The sequence below is a fragment of the Triturus cristatus genome, chromosome 3_1 (assembly GCF_964204655.1).
Source record: "Triturus cristatus chromosome 3_1, aTriCri1.1, whole genome shotgun sequence".
Taxonomy (NCBI): Eukaryota; Metazoa; Chordata; class Amphibia; order Caudata; family Salamandridae; genus Triturus; species Triturus cristatus.
In genome coordinates this window covers 635,574,701-635,594,688 of record NC_140583.1, presented here as the reverse complement: position 1 = coordinate 635,594,688, position 19,988 = coordinate 635,574,701, and the positions used below count along the sequence as shown (strand labels likewise).

The 19,988-nt window shown below is 45.2% G+C and overlaps 1 protein-coding gene across 1 annotated transcript in view; it reads left to right on the top strand.

Annotated features, from left to right (window-relative positions):
- SMAD6 (SMAD family member 6) overlaps positions 1 to 19,988 on the top strand; it is a 119,907-nt gene that overhangs the window by 49,631 nt on the left and 50,288 nt on the right. Inside the window, exon 3 of the mRNA XM_085644603.1 lies at positions 10,609 to 10,686. Coding sequence (XP_085500729.1) covers positions 10,609 to 10,686 — 78 coding nt within the window. The remainder of the gene's footprint in view (positions 1 to 10,608; positions 10,687 to 19,988) is intronic.

Genomic DNA, 19,988 nt, shown 5'->3' with positions numbered 1-19,988 from the left:
TTCTAAAGGATGCTGGGGGCAACAGCTGTACAGTATGAATACATAATTTACGTCTTTTCCTAGTAGCATGTTGCAATATTAACAAGGAAGACAAAAGTAGCGTGTGTCTTCCCGTGGGCTCGAGCTCCCCGTGTGCTGCTGTACGTCAGTCTCGCGCCCAGATTGAAGTGTCACTTTAATCTTGCTAAACGCGGGCTTTGAAGCGGCAAGGGGTGGGGGAGCGCATTCCAGGCGGGGGAGCGGACCCTTTGAAGTAGATGCACGCGCCAGTGGGCTGAAGCGCTTCCCAAAAGTGGATTGCATGGCGGCACGATGCACGTCATTGTGCGCGTGCTCGCCATGCAGTCCACTTTTGGGAGCACTTTTGGGAGCCCCTTACTAGAGTCTCGCATAGCGATTGCTACGCAATAGCTAGGCGAGACCTAAAAAGGAGGGTGATTGGAATATCAAAGACCTTCTTGAGGTCACCTTCACCCGTTAACAGAAGTCACTGCAAAGTATACACATGGAATGATATGAAATCTCATCCTGTTTGTCATGAGTGTTATATGTTTTCCCCTATCCCATTGAACCATCAAACCTAAACCATCTAGTGTCAGATTTGTGTTGGAGAAGACAATGATCAGTTTTTACTAGGGGCGAAACATGTTGATGTGTTTTTGATGGTGCTGAATAAATATCCATAATTGAAAAGACTGGTAAGCATTGCAGTTTGTATTTGTGTATGTCCTTGATAGACATTTCAATATAGATCAGTTTATTTTCAGCACCAAAGGTTGACACTGAATGACTTAGTAGTGTTTGGTACATTTCTGATAGCATTTGTTTATCGGATTGGAACAAGCTGGACTGCAGTTAGTATCAGCCATGGCCCGTGCAGGTAAGAGCGGTGGGCCGTGTGGGGGGGAGATTTCGATGGACTATCATGAGGACAAATGAAATAAATAATTTTCCCTCATCATCGTCTGTCGAAATTGACTCCCACCCTGCCCCACCGCTCTTACCTGCACGGGCCGCGGCTGGTTAGTATCTGATGGATGTGGAAGTAGGCGGTTATGTACAAAGAGATCAAAATTTGGTATGATGTATAAACTTGTGGGCATAACACTTATCTTAATGTGGCTTTTAACATTTGGGACAATGGCACTAAAAAAACTTTTCTCTCAAATTAAATTGTGTGAGGCGTTCAAAGATATGGTAGAGGTTATATGTCAAGATGTAAACCATTATTTGCTGCTAGCAACATCCCAAAACGCAATATTTTTATTCTGAATATTTGCCCTTGGTGAGACGACACTTGCACCAAGTACAAACCCGTTCATGCCTACAACTGTTTTTGTACAGTCTGGTACATTTCAGCCAGGATCAGTGATTCTGTGTTGCCACCATGAAACACGAGAAGTAATTACTTTTCTTTACTATGGAGAGTCCAATTGTTTGTCACCAATTGTGGGGGCTCTTTGTCCTGTACCCCTGCACATCCCCCTGAATGCATGTGATGGTGAACGACATTGCCATTGGGCTGTTTGCCCTTTACCGCTGCACATCACCAGCATGAATGTCAGGGTGACTGGCATTGCCACTAACTACTCTGTTTGTCCTCTACCAATTTACATCTATTGAGTGCATGTTATGGAGACTGGCATTGCCATTTGGCTGTTTGTCTCTTACTACTGCACATCACCCACATGAATGCCATGATGACTGGCTTTGCCCCTGGGCTTTACGTCGGCTGTCACTGCAGATAACCTGCACAGATGTCTAGGTGACTGGCATTGCCAGTGGCTTTGTTTAAGCTGTCTCTGCAATCCCCTGCATGAATGTCAAGGTGACTGCTATAGCCACTGGTCTCTTACTCCTAACCCTGCCCTCCACCTGCGAGTGACATTACCTTGAAGTATGGCTGGGACGGTCAATGCTATTAGTAAGGACTGCCTTGCTTTCTCTATTAAGGGCTTCCACCTGGATTCAGCGTTGAAGTCCTCCGTTGGTATGCACATTTCTGCGCAGAGGTGGGAACTATTAAGTTCTGGTAAGAAATTTGCCCTTTATGCCGGTTCACCCTGGATTTTTCGCCGTTAGCTGGACCTATATTTTTTGTTGGCTGTAAAACTCCGTGCACTTTATCTCTGCCAGTGATCAAGTGCCTGTGCTCTTCTTTCAAATTGGTGGAATTAGCATACCCCTGATTGGCTTATTTAATTTACCAATAAGTCCTTAGTATATGAATAACCCACCTGAACGTGGCAGAATATGCAGGGTGGGGCCGTGAGCATCTTTTTTTACATTGTGTCAAATCCTGCTGGAGTGCCCATTCCTACATGACATGACTGCTGCATTTAACACTTGGAGCAAGGACAGGTTGCCAAAACAATTCTTGTGTATCCACTGCCTGGTTGCTGGAAAACCCTGCTTTGGTCTACCAGACGCCTCTCTGAGTTTATTGTGGGTAGAGTGGCTGCCTCAAACTGGATTTTAGTGTTGGATGTTGGAGAACTCTAGGCTTACCAGAATACACTTCCCACACACATCCCTTGCCCTCAGAATGAAATAGGACACTAGAGTATGGTTTGATAAATAAAATGCCAAAAATCCAATAAAGGGAACCAGACATATGAATTTTTAAAGATTTAAGTAGAAATAGCCACTAGCATAGGCCCAAACCTTGCAGATCAACGTCCACAAGCAGGGTCTGGCATTTAAAGGGTAAACTGGATGACCTGGTGGGCTGCTCGTGGCGAAATAATATCAGACTGGTTGGTTCCCCAGAGGGAAGGGTCCCGACAGATTTCATGGATTCTTGATTCACTATACAGGTTGCACCTGATGGTCTGTCTTCTTACCTCCCCATCAAGCGTGTACACAGAATTCTGGCAAAACACCCACGACTACCTAGGCTGATGGTGGCTAGGATTTGAACTTTAAGGACAGAGGCACAGTGCTACAATCCTCTGGGCACCTGAGTCGCATCACCTTTGATAATGCTTCTGTCCTTCTGTTACCGGACTAAACTCTCATGGTTGAGCGCAGAAAAGCATCCTTCCTGGGAATACAGCGCAAACCAACAGAAGCCGGCCTTAGGTACTCACTCACGTTTCCCTCAAAACTGAAATTGTTGGCAAATGGGAAATCCTACTTCTTCACAGAACCAATCAATTCCATGTCTTCCCTGGACCAGAAACAAGCTTCCTGAAACCGGTTTCGGGGTGACACCCCTTATCAGTCAGGCTAGCTTGAATCCAGTGGCAAAGTAAACAAGGGACCCACGTCTGGGCATACCCTGACAACTTGTGTCTGAAAAGTTTCAGCACTCCATCCATCATCTCCTTGTGTTTGCTTTGTTTGCCGTAAGTTGGCGGGGTATGCCCAGACGTGGGTCCCTTGCTCACTTTGCCACTGGATTCAAGCCAGCCTGGCTGATGAGGGCGGTTATCCCGAAACCGGTCCCAGTAGGCTTGTTTGTGGTCCAGGGAAGACATGGCTTGGCAGTTCGGGCTGGACTGTTCCCATGAGGCACAGGGGCAAGGCTGATTTGCATATGGCCATGTCTGAACTGGGGTGGCGAAGTAAGCTAAAGAACGATGATGGATTCAACCCAGATCTGTGACTGGGGGTGAGTGCCTGAAAAGTTTCAGCGCTCCCTCCATCATCTCCTTGTGATTTGCGCTGGGACGAGCAACTGCAGCACGCCTCGCCCGAGGACAAGGACACCACACCGCGGGGATCCTCCCCAGGCCGACCACGACTGAGAAGCCGATGGTGCTGGGTGAAGGGGCTTCAAGGTGTTGATGGTGTCTATGGGGGCCCACTCTGGGGTAGGCATAAACACAAGAGGATTTTGGTGCATTCGTTTGTGGCCTTCTTCCAGGATCCATATAGAGCTAGCCTCCCTGAAGGATCAGGGGAAGCTTCATCTGAAGGAGAGTCAGTGAACAGTCAGTTTAGCACACCATCCATTTCGCTCCCTGCAGTCATGCCCCAGATGGCTGCCAATATACTATAGCAGTGACCAACATGGTGGAGTGGCTCTCTGAATCAAAAGACCCATATGCTGGTGACTCCTGCATATGGACGGACTAACAGGAGTCCTTCCCTCCCTTCTTTTTCTTTTCCATGCTTTCCCAGGTAACCCCCAACGGTCCAGGTAGAGAGGCAGGACAGGTCTCCACTACAACTGTGCCCCCTCCAGACATTGCCACATTTAAACGCCGAAGGTCCTGAAGCAACCGCTGAGACCAGGCCTGTGTCCCCCACTTTGGGCTCCCAGTGGCCCTTGAGGTGTCACTGCACAGGACCTATATGCTTTATGCACTACGTTAACTGTTTGGGCAGCCACATTATGCTCTGCCGCCCTGGGGTGGGGAGTTGGGAAAGTTGTTTCATTGTTAGATTTGGTGCTCCCCTAACAAATGCACGGTGTCAAAGCCTGGGGACCGCCCACCAGTCCACATTACTGATGATCAGAAATCCACCCACCCAGCCAGCGCCCCTCTCACCACTAGTCAAATCGCCATGGGTAGAGTATCATTCCTAATTTGGAGTGACTGGGACGTGGGCACAGCTGGGAAGTGTCATGTTGTCCACCAATAAATCAGGTGGCGAGAAACCCACATAGCCTTCATGCAAGAAACATATCACCCGGGGAAGGATCAGCGACTCCAGAAGTGTTGGAGGGGTAAATGTATTGGGACAAATTATTCAGCCTTTGGCAAGAGGGCAGTCATTTAGATATGTCACTCCGCAATTTTTAAATGCACAGACCCAGGGAGGTCATATGTGTTTGTGGAAGGGACTTTGGATGGACGGGAGGTATTGCTAGGATGGTGTACATGCCTAATATTGCACAGTTGCGGTTTCTGGCATGCATATTGAGACTGCTGATGAAGTGGTCCCACCTGCCATCAATCATTGGGATCGACTTTAATTACATAATGGACCCCGACCTTGATAGGTTCTGCTCCCGACCCACTCCCCCTGCTGCCACAGTGCACGCAGCGACGCACCTACCACAGTGGCTTACACATTGGTAACGAGTGGAAAGTTGGCAGATCCTGAACCCGATTGCTAGAGAATTTTCCTTCTATTCCCTGTCCCACGATCTACATCTCTGACTCCATCGCATCCTTTCTCATCGCATCTCATCCTATCACATAGCTTAAGGTAACAGGGGTGGAAATATCTAGGTAAGGCCCTCTCCAACCACAATCCAGTACTGTTATACACCGCATGGGGGGACTCTGCCCCCACAGGTGCCTACCTAACACACAGCCCACTGCACTTATGGACCCAGTGTTCCTTGAAACAGCCCGCAAGACTCAAGCTAATTGCATAGCCAAGAAATAGTAGCACAACCACCATGCAACAGGTGGAGTGAAAGGTGATGAAAGCAGTGATCCACTGTCCTTGCATTCATGCAGTCATAAGAGTATAGCGCACCAATAGTTGAGAACCCACAGAGGTGGAGGCCTCATGGGGGTGGGCGCCTCGAGAGGTTGACGTATCGGACAACACAGCGCAAGCTTCACTGTCGGATGCACAGGACCGCCATGCTCAGTTGCTTGCGTCGCTGCGTTGCCTAGACTACAAGGCATGCCAAAACAGGATGCATGCAGCAAGGAACACATCTGGCCGGCTACTGGTGTGGCTGCTAAGAAGTGCCTCAAACATAAAACTGATCACCTGCATCCGCATTTCTCCTGATTCAGTCGCCACCACTCAGGAGACTTTCTATGGTGTGTTCTATGGACACTACCAGACCCTCTACAACCTCGCACCTGTCCAGCGGTAGGCTGCTGTTCAGGAATTCCTGTCCACAGTTGTGCTGCCAGGGATACCCGCAGGGTATAGGAAGCCTTAGAAGACCAAATAACTGAGGAAGAGATATGGGACGCCATCTGTGCCTCCCCACCTGCAAAACCCTGGGCCTTGATAGCCTACCTATTGAATTCTACAAAACCTATGACACCCTCCTAGTCCCCAGGTTGACAGAAATGTACTCGACCGCCATGGAGGTAGAGGCACCTGCCCCCATCCATGAGAGAGGTGCTTCTGGAGTCGCTCCCTAAGCCAGGGCACAAACTGGCAGAGGTTGCTTTATACAGACCCCTATCCATGATAGGCCCTGACTATAATATCCTTATCAAGGTACTGGGGCGCTCCTGTTGGAGCACATGCCCAAATTAATGCACCCGGACCTCAACGGGTTTACAGTGCTCAATATCTGGAGATTGCACAAACCGCTCCATCGCACTGGCCCTACTTGGCACGCTTGATCCTCGATGTCGAGAAAGCATTTGACACCCTGGACTGGGACTACATGTTTGAGATGCTGGGTATCCAAGGCAGTCTCCTATGATTGGTCCTCTCAGAGTAAAGGAGTTTAATCAGAGTCAAGATAGGGTGACAAATCTTGCAGTGGTTCCTGATAAGCAGGGGCAAGCTTTGGGGCTGCCCCTTTTTGCCCTTGCTCTTTTCCCTGGCGATGGAACCCCAAGCGCAGCTGCTACTGCAGTCTCTACACGCCTGAGGCATATAGATGGGTGACCAGCTTCATGCTCATTACATCAGGGATGTGCGCACCGCCATTCTGGATGTAATACATATTCTACACCGCTTCAAAGCCACCTCAGGACTGAGTATCAGCTGGGCTAAGACCTGCCTATTCCTGCTGCAGCTTGACTGCCCTGCCCAGGCCATTGAGGCTGGAGCTCATGTCCTTTGGTGGAAGCCGCAGACCTAAAGGAATCTGGGCACTAGTATCCTCCATTTGGCTTAGGATCTAATAGATAGCAATCTCACAAAGGCGATTTCCTCTCTGAGGCTCCAGATTGCCTTCTGGTGCTCCCTTCCTCTCACAGTGCAGGGCCAGGTGGCGCTCGCAAAAATGCTGATGTTGTTCAGGCTACTCAAGTTCTTTGCCAACCTGGTGCTACGTATTCCTTGTGGCACCTTTCAAGTTGTGAACGCTATGAGCACTACTATCTGCTGACCCAAATCCAGTGACCTCGCAGGACACAACCTAGCAGACGTGGGTGCGGAGACCGAGGCTGGTGTGCAAACCCGGATACAGGAACTATTTCTCCCCTGGACTGAGTTGCCAGCGCCGTCAAACAACCTCCTTCGAGTGGAGCCCTGTCATGTCTTCTTGATTACAAAATGTAAGGCTGCAGGATTCTGACTCCTATACAATTCTGCGTCATTTTGTCAATTTATAGAGCTTCAATTTGTGTAGTTGCACTTACTGTAATCCCATGGGTTCCAGGACCTTTTCTGCACATTCGGGCAAGTCAGGCAATTTATTTTTCAGATTCCTAACATGATTCAACATTGATTGCTTCTGGGCTTGCCCTTTATATCATCTTAACTAGGTGTGGTCCAACTGGTTGAGGTTTTGTGGACCTCTGGGTGTCCCCAAGGCCCTTCTACATAGCAGAGGTTTACCAGTGTACCCTTAATTGGCCCACTGATGCGCATCTAATGAGCAACCGATACATATAACTCCAGTTCTTTCTGAGGAACTCGTAAAGGTCCGAATATCACTTGCTCAGGTTCCAAAGTTTGTGGAGACACACATTTCAGTACACCTTCAGTACAGGTACTGATGTAGTTCTAGAGATCAGAGCAAGGCAGCCCAATTATATTCTGTAACAAATGTTAGCTAGTCCTGACTTGCCAGTGCTTCTGTTTCTGGACCCCAGAACATGTGTTTTTTTTTAAACGTACATTGTCTAGTACAGTAGACGTATCTCCTGCATCAGTTGATCCCTTATCTTCCTTTTTGTTATGAGGGCATGGGAGTTTCAGACCTCCATCTTTGTTCAGCTGTCCTCAGGTCAGACTGCTCCTGAGTTACCTCCTGTGAGGTTACCATAACACGAGTTGACGATCCACTCTGACATCTGGGTGAGGCTGTGAAGGATGAAGATACAAAAAGATTCTTCATGGATGGCAATTGCTTTCGACCCTTCATCTATCAGCTGTTTTTCTGCAGCACTTCAGTTCATAGTATGTCTCTGTGGACTTTGCGGGTCCTCCTCCTGACCTCCTTTACACCATTTTTCCCAACTCCCAAACTGTTTTTTCCATTTCTTGGGATCTTGACTTTAGTGAATGGTGTCTTCAGGGGATCTTCTATGTGTTTATGGAGCTGCGATTCTGTTTTGTATTTATTTGTAGGGGTCAGTGTAAATCGCACCTATTGAGTGCTGCAGTCCGTAACTGACCACTGACATATGGGTTCCTCCTTCCATAACCATTCTGTCTGCCTAGTAATCCAGTTGGGGATCTACAGTGCCTTCCCTTTACTTATCGTTCCTTCAGGGAATCTGGTCCCAGGGTTCTCCCATTGTCAGACACGAGACAGGTTGAAGATGTTGACCGAAGAGAGCAGTTGTCTGGAGAATGTCCAGTATCTGACCTGGAGCCCTTCCATGTTACAATTGAGTTGGACGGGCATTCAATCCAGTGGGGACTATGAGTGAGAAGTTTTTTCTTTGGCTAGTATGGCTTCGTTCCATTCTCTGCTGTTTCCTTAGGACTTCTTTGTTTGTATTGGTTTCTTCTGAGCTCAGCTTCCATTCCAGTGCGCTGCTTGGAATCTTTTACAGAGCTATGACCTTTTTGAGGGAGGGGAATTCTCAACTTAAGAGGGTTTCGAATTTCCAGTCCCCCATGTTCTGCCATGTATCTAAAGTTCTGATTTTCCCTTTGGTATTCCAAGTCATTTGGGTCCATCTGTTTAAGTCTGAATTTCTGCTAAACTTCCTGCTTCTTGTGTTGAAAAGATGTTATTTCGAGTTGATTTCCTCATTAATGCATCTACGGAATATATGGTTTACAGCATGCCTAGCCAGCATGTGGTTGCTGAGATCTTGTAAATGGTAATTGAAAGTGCTATTTATATAGCGCATTACTGCTACTAAGAAGGCGTTAAAGCAGTTTTTGACGAGTAGTAGAATGCTACTCATAAACCCAAGGTTAGAGGTAAGAAGTTAGTATATTAGTAAAAGTTTTTTTGTTTCCTTGTGTATTGGTTGTGGTAAATTTGTTAATTTAGTGCTCATTGAGATCTCATGCATTTACTGTACCGTTTTGAAAGAGATGGATTTATTGAAGTGGATTAGTAAAGGGAAGATTTGATCTTTAAAAAAAAAGAAATTGATACTGGTGGACATGTGCGACTGTTGGATGAATTGGAGAAAGAAGAGAAGAGTTTGGATAAGGTGTCTGGTAGTCAATTGTAATCTGAGAGGTTTGGGATAAGTCAAGAGAGTGGAACTATGCGTAGACATTAAAGGGGATATCAACCCCACACCATCATAAGTAAAAATGAATATATAAACATATAGAAAATATATAGACATACCCACATATCTAAATATATAGCAATGTGTATACATATGTGCACACATAAATGTTGTAATTACAGATTTTTACGTGCAAAGCACAAATCCTACTATATAAAAACCCATGTGTACATACAATTAGTAATATTTACATGCTCAGTCATTCCTGTGTGTTGTTTACAAACATATGGCGTGTTACTAACTAAATACATTTTTGAACCTTAAATGTGCCCTTCCTATAATCATATTTACATACTGTGATATATATGTGTTATCATAAGGGGAAAATGACACACCCATAAGTACACAGTCATCTACTTAAGTAATCTATAAAAAAATGGCAAACCTATAAATCAAGCTAAAAAATTCTTAATAATTTCTTTTCGTTTTTTATATTTTTTGTATATATTTGTTTTTAATAACAAATGGAATACATATATGTATAAAGACAAACCCTCATCTAAATATATAAATGTCACTATATCTATACATATACATATATAATGAATTGCTCCACGTATCTCTACACTCATATGTACATACATGTAACATTATTACTTGGTCCAACCTGCATGTGTATATCCTGAATAACTATACATAGGCAGTATTTTGTTTTTATATCTAAAAAATATTGTTATACCCTTAGGTGCATTCCTTATGATCATATTTCGATACCAATACATATATGAATTGACCTACAATGAAGCACAAATAGAGGTGCACTGAGCACTTCATAGATCCTGGGAGACTTGCCTTGGTGTTTTGTAGTCTCGGAATCATATAATTGCTTGTTTGTTTACATGGTGTATTCATACTGAACTTCATTCAGCTCATAGTCCTGTAAATAACAGGTGTTATTACTCAATTAAATGGTACACAATGTATTGACCTGGGACGGAGGGGAGGTTGAGGTGGCTTTGCTAGGATTGAATCTGGTGACCTGTAGATTACATTGGATATCAGCGGAAGTGTTTACCTTACTGAGCTAATATTTAGGGCGTGGCTGTTAGGCTGATTATCAGTGAGTGTCACTGTGTTGTGCTCTGCTCACTGGCCCTTGCCTAGTGCTTTTCGTTCATTGGCCAGGTTGGTCTGAAAGCATCCGCTCTTTGGTGTACCTCATTAGAAATGATTGTAAGAATTTTATTTATGATTTTTGTTGAAAAACAATGTTTTATAGTTTTTAGGCATTGGCTTCTTAAAATATTATTAATAATAATAATAATAAGCTCAAATCACCTTATCCTATACCTTTATCTTTCAGAAATCTCCGATTGGACCCTGACGTACACTGAGACGGAGCCCACCAACTCACCCTATGGCACTGCCAGCGACTTCTCTGGTAGGTGTCTCATTGCCATTGGCAAAAATTAAGTATGTGGCGGGGATCACAAGCTGGTAATGGAAGGAGTCGGGTCCCCTTCATTAACCTGGAAACTGACAGTTTTGCAGCATTAAGCAGTTTATGGTTGATGGCCGCAAAGGAAAGGAGGCCCAGTGGTTGGTATCTCAACTGTATGAGGCCCAAGAAATACAAGTGGTGTTTTTGAGGTACAGAAACTCTAGATAGCCATATGAGCGGGAGAACATGTAGTACGTGGGCTGGGGCTGGAGGTTACGATTCACCATGCGGGAGAAGACTCAAGAGATGGACTAAGTGGCAATAGGTTGGGGTGTTCTGATGCAGATGGAAAGTTATACCTCAACAAAAAATAATGTCAACGCTTTGATCAGCTCTGGTAAGTGCAGACCACTGAGTATGGCGTTGAGCCCTGAAGGGCCGTATAGAAGGTGTGGTGTCCTACTGTGAAGGCCCCTTTTGTTGGATTTATGCAGTCTCACAGCTTCTTGGCCTCAGTCTCTTATGGAGTGTCCTGTTCTGGAAGAACCTTCTATGTTTTCTGAAGGTTTCATGTGGCCTGTTGTACCCATTTCTAATGCCTCATTTGGAACATTGTGTCCAGTTATTGGAGCCCCATCCATTGCACTGTGTTCTGGAGCTCATTTCTTTTGAAAGATAATTCCACGGACAGCGGAATAAAATGTTGCTTCGTTTATCCTGCCATCACTTATCATGCTTAGATTGAGGTTGCAGAGGTAATTTTCAAGCTTAAAAAGTTTTTTTGCAACCCTATCAAATCGCATGGATTTAAAAAAAATAAAAAATTGTAGTGTCCCTATAGGTGCCGTATTTATTTTTATCTTGTCTGCATCTGTGGCGTTTAGTGCAAATGTAAAGAATATATACCCTTCATTCTGATAGGATTTTATTAGAAGATAGGCAAGTACATCTAAAAAAATTGGGGTAGAATTGTTCACATGTCTGAGAACTCAGTGCTTTGGTCATACCGCACTTTCATATGGTCAGACTGTCAGAAAATCCCTTTCAGTCTAAAACGGTCGTCCTTGATTGAAGTGTGTGAAGACTCATAAAAAGTTTGCAAAATTACACTTAAAAGAGTGAAATATTATTAGCTCCTATCTCACATGACTTTTATTTTTACATCAGGGCACGCCCCATATTAAGAGGTCTCACGCGGTACTAGCAAGACACTGGTTGAGGCTGAAAATGTCCCTTGCAAGAGAAGAGATTTTCTGCATAAACCGGTCTCTTCCTGACACAAAGTATTCAAAATTGTGTAATGTAAAATTTTAATAATTTAGCAGATGTCACCTAAAGAAAAATTTGGGAATTTTGCTGTGGGAATTAAGATTTCACCAAGGTGTAATCCTGCATAGAATTATGCAAAGTTTCTCTTGCTGGCAAAGTTTCACAAAGTTGCCAGTGTTCATCTTAGATAAAGTTGGCAGAGTTTACCAGTTTATCTTCATTAAGGGAAGTTTTTATCTTCGCTGTGAAAGGACCATATCTGCTTCCCATGATAATTTTCTCTGCATGTTTTCATTTTACTAAGCTTTTTTGTACAATGGCGATTTTGTTTCTCTGCTGAAAGTTTCTCTTTTGCAGGGCTTGGACGTGTGCAATGGCTTACCGCAGTAAAGGAAAACGATTCTGCAAAGTTAATCTCACGCAGACATCTTTTTTAGTGTTAAATAGGTATAGGTGCAAGATACATTTTTGCAAACGCCGAGTTTTTTATAACGTGGAAGCGGGAAAGTGGAAAACATACCAAAAAAAAACTTTGCATACCTCTAATCCTCTGACTGGAGAAACATTGTGGGTCAGAAAAGGCTTGAAAACTCGTAATATATGGTCTAATGAGTATGATGGCATGCATGTGTCAAAAGCCATCTTGCTGGCTCATCTCCACTAGTGCGTCTTAATCGGTATTTCGTTTGTCCATGGTGGTCAGGCATAAAAACCTGCACGGCATAGGAAGTCAAGCTGACAAATTCACACTCTACTGTTGCCTGGAAATTGAAGTGGGTAGGAACATGGCATGTCACTTATTAGTCTAAATAAAAGGTGACAACATGTTTTAAAACTGTTGCAAAAACGTAGAGCCAAATGTATGTGGAACTGGTTGTAAACTACCGGTCGCAATTTGCAACCAGTACTTTTGTGATCATGTATTATTTTGCGAATTGATCTATGTGTTAATAGGTCGGTTCGCCAAAAAACGTTTTCTACTGGGTCACAATTCCTCCTACCTCATGAATATTAATAAGGTATGACACAAATTGCGACCTACTAGAAATCGCCACCATCACAGGGATGCTACTGAGGTTGGCTGACCACTATGTCTGTGATTGCTTTTTAATGGAGCTTCTTTTTTAGCTTTTGCCAAGGCAGCACTTGTGCTGTCTCTTCGAGACATGCTGTATACAGGATATGTGAATAAAGCTCCTCCCACTTTCCGCCCATCTTCTTAACTGGCTCCTGTCTCTGTCCTTTGTAAATTGTGGCTTTTCATTTGGCAATAGGCTTAGTAGTCACTCCTTAGTAACCGCCTTGTCTCTTCTTGTAACCTCCCATGAGTACACCCCCTGTTACATGTGTTGTTACTCCCTAGATCTTAATTACAGCCTCAACTAACTATTTTCTTAAAAGGCTTCAGGCAGGACACACACTTGGTTTTAAGCTAGGCGTGCAGTGCTTACTTCACTCACAAGAACATCTCACATTTATATGAGAGCATCTACTAATTTCCCTTCATCAACTCCGTACAGAGTAGAACCTAATCGGGAATGAATTATTTTGTTACATTTCAAAGCTACTAATTTTATATATGGACATAGCTAGTTGAATGTACTCGTGGTACTGTCTTGCATGTAATGCATTATGGGTAGGGTGGATTTACCATATCTTCTGCTGGGTGCAGTACCATATGTGGCCAAAAGAGTTTCCTTGTGAACTCTTTTGGCCACTTATGGTACTGCTCCCTGCAACATGTCTAGATAAATAAATATAACATTAGCATTTATAATGCCAGTAACTCCAACTCCAACAAATGCAAGACCAATTGCATTTCCAATGCAGTAGGTCTCAAATGTGTTAAAGTTAGCTGGTGGTGTTCAAAATGAGAATGTTTTTTGGTTCTGCTTTTTTATACCATTGGCAATAGTGCAAAGCAAATATAATAATTCCACTGCAAACAAAAACAAAACTAAACATTCTGCCCCATTTTTTTTAATTGGCTCCTGTCCCTGTCCTTCGTAAATGGTGGCTTTTCATTGGTCAATAGGCTTAGTATAGACAGAACACAAGCTATGTCCTCTGTAAGGCTGGCAGTGGTTACTTTACTCACTAGCACATCTCACATTTATATGAGACCTTCTATTAATTTACCTTCATCTGCTCCACACAGAGTACCACTTAATCTGGAATTAAAATAATAATTATTTCAAAGCTTCTAATTGTATACATGGACATAGCTATTTGAATGTGTTTGTGGTACTGTCTTGCATGAAATGCATAATGGGTAGTGTTGTGTCGCCATTGCCTGTCCCGATCTTGTCCCAGGGTCAGGTGTGGCCGGATGGGGAAGGGGAGGAGTCGCGGGATGGGAACGGGTCAGTTTGCGCCCGGCCATTAATAAATAAAGAAGGTGTTCCCCAGCACTGCTGGTGTCCGTGTGTTTCTGGGGCATGGGACATGAAAGGTAGGGTAGATTTACCATATCTTCAAAGTTCATGATGCTCACTAGGGACCTCTAGCCACAGCTTGTGCTTTTTGTTTTTTTTGGTGCCTTGCTCGCTAGTGACAACTAGGCACAGCTTGCTGTACTGCACCTACCACATCTCATTTATGTTAGACCTTCTATAAATTTCACTTCATCAGCTCCACATAGAGTACAACCTAACCTGGAATTAATATAATAATTATTTCAAAGCTACTAATTGTATACATGGACATAGCTATTTGAATGTGCTTGTGGTACTGTCTTGCATGCAACCCATTATGGGAAGGGTAGATTTACCATATCTTCAAAGTTGTGCTTTTTTTAAAAAACAAATCACAAGTCGTTGGTTACAAAGTTGACAACAAGTGCACAAGCTATCCCATTGACCTTTTACCTGTGAGGGAAAAAGGTCACGTTAGTCAAATAAATACAGTAAATAACTACATGCACTCCACCTGTCTTCCCCTCCCCTCTCCCCTGTCACTGACCGGTTCCTGGGCATGGGGAAATGGACAGAGGACAGGTAATGGTAAGGGCAGAGGGACTCCTTGGGTCTTCAGCTGTCGTCGTCTTCTTCATTGCCTGTGCCTTCCAGGGTACCCCCTCCGTGTGGGGGTACAAGGGGACCCCTAATTTGTCTAATTTCAAAGCTACTAATTTCAAAGCTACTAATTGTTTCTATGAACATGGCTATTTGAATGTACTTGTGGTACTGTCTTGCATGCAATACATTATGGGTAGGGTGGATTTACCATAACTTCAACGTTTATGATGCTCACTAGGGACCTCTAGCCACAGTTTGTGCTACTACACCCAGACAAGCAGTGCTGGTGTCTTGCTCGCTAGGGACATCTGGCCGCACCTTACTGTACTGCACCGACCACATCTCATTTATATTAGACCCTCTATAAATGTCCCTTTATCAGCTCCACATAGAGTAAACCTAATGTGGAATTAATATAATAATTATTTTGTCACATTTCAAAGCGACTAATTGTATTTGTACTTCGTACTCATAGTCTTTGCTTATGAGGAGCAAGGCTGGCAGTAACTGCGCCTCTTTTACTGCCAGCCTTGTTGTTCATAAGCAAGGACTATAAGTTCAAAGAGCATGTTTAAGCACCGCTTGCAGGTTTTGAAAACAGTTAAATAAAAGACATTGTCTTTTACAATGGCAATAGCTCAAATTCTCGAAATGCGAGACCTATTGCATTGCAAATGCTTGTTTTATATTCAACCGGTTCCCTCTAAGGAAAACGGAATGTGTGTACAAAATAATAATAATAATAATTAAAAAGCATAGCTTACATATTTAAACAGTAGGGAGTAGTCTACTCTTAAATATTTTGTTCAACATTTTCAAAGAGGAAATGGTTCTTAGCAGACTACTTCCCGTTTGCAAATTTCTTACCAGTACCTTTCAATAGTTGGTAAAAAATGAATGTTTTGCAACTAGAATTCCTTTGCAAAACATACATACTACTGCAAATCGCTATTTGGAAAGGATGCCCGAAACACGCCGCTTCAAATGAAAATTTGGCTGTAGTTTCAACCTCAAATTGTGAATCGGTAGCATGTTACTGAATCACAATTTACATTTACATACCAAAATACCCTTTTTCGGTTTAATCTGGGCATTTGTGACCGCAAAAAGTCTTTGTACATCTGACCCTTAATTCTGTGACTGTTGTTTTTACTTCTCATTCAGAAATCAGCTGTTTGATGTATGCAGTTCCCAATTAGAATCTTTTGCAATGTTGTTGGTGTCTATGCAAAGAGTCATTATTCAGTATATCGCCAAGGGACTTCGCTTTGCTTACAGTTGTAGGTTGTACTCCTAATGGGTTTGATTCCATTCTCCATTTTTAGGTGCGAGTACTGTTGGTCAGAGAGAAAAGAAGAAATTGTTTTATCTAGAGTTTTTTTGGAGTGTTCGGCTAGCCATGATTTTGTTGCTTCTAGGCCTATCAGTAGGTTTATTGTATCTTATTCTGTTTATTTGTGCTTAGAGCGGAATCGCATTCGCCAGTTGGCATTTATTTAGGCTTAGTTCTCTGATATTTTCATTTAGTGATTACTCAAATAGGTTGAACGTTTTTGAAACACAAATGGAAGCTTGTGTTACTCCATGTGGTGACAATGAGGGTTCATAGGATGGGTTCCCAAATTTACTATGTAGGGTTCTCCTTCATGGTAGTCATTTGCCCATTTTAAAACGGTACCGTCCCTTTCTATACTGTCCGAATTATGATGAGACGGGTCGGACAGTACCAAATGAGGTCAAGAAGGCCTAGCATGCAAGATCCTCCACTGACTTTAGCTCACCACCGGTCATCGATAAGGTTGTTGTTTCAGTTCTGCATCCTTCTCTGAAACCACATTAACCTCTTCAGTGCCCATGACGAGATAGTCTCGTCATGGAGCACGGTCGCGCTGTGCCCATGACGAGACTATCTCGTCATGAACCCCACCCACTAATGTAACGCCCGGCACAGGAGGGGGAAAGGGCGTGGCACAGAAGGGGTTAATTAGCATCAAGCAGGTTGTATATATTATTGTGCTCTTAGAACTGTAAATTGTCTTTGCTCTCTGTAGGGTTGTGTGACGGTACAACGCAGGTAAAAACATTGTATGCCTTTGCCACGCATTATCGCCCGTTTTTTACCGTGAATGTGCATTTACATTGCCTGCCATTGTTTTTAGATTTAAAAACAATGTATTTGTAGGGGAGACCCCCCCCACCCCTCCAACTTACCTTAAATGCGTGGCATTGGCATGCGTTGTAAATGCATTTTCGCTGCAAAAACATGTGTGGTAAAAGCACAACGAGGTAAAAACCTCGTTGTAAAGGCTGTTTCCCCTCTGTAGTCTGGTTCAGAAACTGTGAACCTGGTCCCATTCTGAGATGTTCTGTGGGGGTGCTTTCTTTTTTAACAGGAGTTTGACTTGACCTTTCTGCGGGCTGCTGGGAATGTACCCTCAGCCCCTGAGCTGTTAATGATTTTCAAGATGTGAGACACTGTGGTTTTGGTTAAGGAGGCGGGAATCTGGGTTTCTATCAACGCATGCGAGTCATAAATGTCTTTTTGCAGCGTGAATCTTTCTGGATTCACTATGCTGTGCATTATTCCGCGATCTTGTGGTTGGGTCCGGATTCGTAGTCTTTTCTTTGTTTTTTTTTTTTTTTTTTCGTAGCCCAGGTGGGCGTCGACGTACACCATTTGGTGCACCTCCCGTGACGTCGTCGTGCTTCCTGCGGAAGTCCCACCTTTGGGGCGCCATCTTCAGATTCTTTTCTCCGCCGTTGGGTCTGGATCGTCATCGGGAAGCTCCAGAATTACACTCGAAGGAAGAAGGAAGAAAAGCGAGTTTCATCGATAGAAACACTAGAAGATATCAGGAAAGGAAAAGATTTCATCAGGAGCGCGAAGAAAGGAGGACCAGCGCCCTTTTCTTCGACGGCCTTGGAGAATGCACGCTCAGAGACCCTGAGCGCAATGGACAAGACGCCATTCAAGTTCTGCCCAAACTGCCACCACAAGTTCGCGCAGAGAGACCAGCATCCGGTCTGCAACCTCTGCCTACCGGTCGATCACCAGAGTATCGACTGCAACGCCTGCTCAGCCTTCGCGCCGAAGACACTCAGGGTGAGAGAGCGGCAGAGAAGGGCCAACGCCAGCATGGATGGCAAGGGGAAGCCCCCGACGCTCTACGCTCTGGGCCTCTCCTCGGACGAAGAGGACAACGTCGCCGAGACAGCCGAAAACTTCACGGTCGTAGAGACCGACAAGAAAAAAGAAGACGAGGTAAGAGAATCGTCGAGCGCAAAACAGAAAGTACCTCGACAACACGAGGGTGACTCGAGAAAATCTGAGTCAAAGTCCACGAAGGGAGCCCCGGCGCCGAAAACTTCGACGTCCAAAGGGGGAACCACGGACAAGAGGCCGAGCGGATCCTTAGATAAGGACTCCCTGGTGCCGAAAGACGCCGAAAGGCAAGGGTCGTCGAAAGCATCCCATGAAACGGGCCGATCGACGCAGAAAGAACGTTCGACGTCGACGCAAGTTTCATCGAAAAGACCCGCGGTCGACGCCGAAAGCATCTCCGAGATGGAAAAAAAGAAGAGGCGACTCGAGGCCGAAATGGAGAACATCCTTCAAAGAAAGAAGGAGTTCGACGCCAGAATGAAGGAATTCAAGATTCCAACGGTTCCATCAGCGGACGTCGAGGAGGTCGAAGACGAGTTCGACGCCGAAGGGCTGACAAGGGAACTCGAAGAGGAAGAAGAGCCCTATTATGAGGGAGAAGCCGAGGAAGAAGACCAACGGTCGTTCTACGAATCGGCGGCATCTACCAGCAACGACGTCGAATGGCACGATCTCGACACCGAAAACCCGGAGGAGCCCGTGGACACGTACCCTTCGAGGCCTTCGCCACCCGACGACATCGGGGTCTACAATATGGTGGTCAGGAGCGCAGCAATGGCCTTCGGCGTCAAACTCGACGAGGAGAAACCGAAAGCCGATTTTCTCGTCGAGACACTGCTCCCCATCCAGACAAGGAGCCAGTTCCTCCCCATGCTACAAAGCGTGATGAATCAGGGGAAAGAAGCCTTCAAGGAACCTGCGACCTGCCGGTCGATCACGCCCAGGACAGAGAAGAAATATAAGCACTCCTCCCTGGACCCCCCTTACATCAAGGGTAGTGTGACCGCGGACTCCATCATAGCCTCCACGGCCAGGAGAAGGGCCAACGTACCAGCAACTTCGGGCCCACCCCCGGATAAGGAGAGCAGGAGGATTGACCTCACAGGAAGAAAGGTCGAGAGGAACGCCGCAATGCACTGGCGCATGGCGAATTCAAATGCACTCCTCAATAGACACCAATACCAGCACTGGGATGAGATGGGGGAGTTAGTAAAGCACCTCCCCGAAGAATACCGGCAGAGAGCGAATCACCTGATAGAGGAAGGCAAAAACATCGCCAACTCCTGTATAAAGACGGCGTTGGATGGGGCAGAAACTTCAGCAAGACTCATGGCCATAGGGGTCACAGAGAGGAGGCATGCATGGCTAAGAATCTCGGGATTCAAACCGGAAGTGCAGAACAACATCCTTGGCACCCCCTTCAATGGAGAGACACTGTTCGGAGCAACAGTGGACGACAAGCTCACCCAGCTGAAAAAAAGAAAACGAGACGGCGAGGTCCATGGGGGCCCTGCAGCTGAGGGGAATGAGGCGAGGAAATCCCTCGAAGACCCTACGGTAGGGGAGGAAGCCAGCAGGGGACGTCGCACCAGGCGTTCCAACAAGGTCAGCAGGGTGAAGGTCACGGACAAGGTCAGCAGAAGCAAAACTGGCAATATCAACCTCGGGGCCAGTCCTTTCGCGGGAGAGGGAACGGACGTGGCCAAAGGAGGAGAGGGGGCGAACAGCCCTCGACGAAGTGACTCAGCACGCAAGAGGACGCCTACCCTCGCCAGGACCCCAAGGGTGAGGCGCAAAAAAGTGTCATCAGGGGGAAGAGAAAATTCAAGAGCCTACGAGCATACGACACCAGT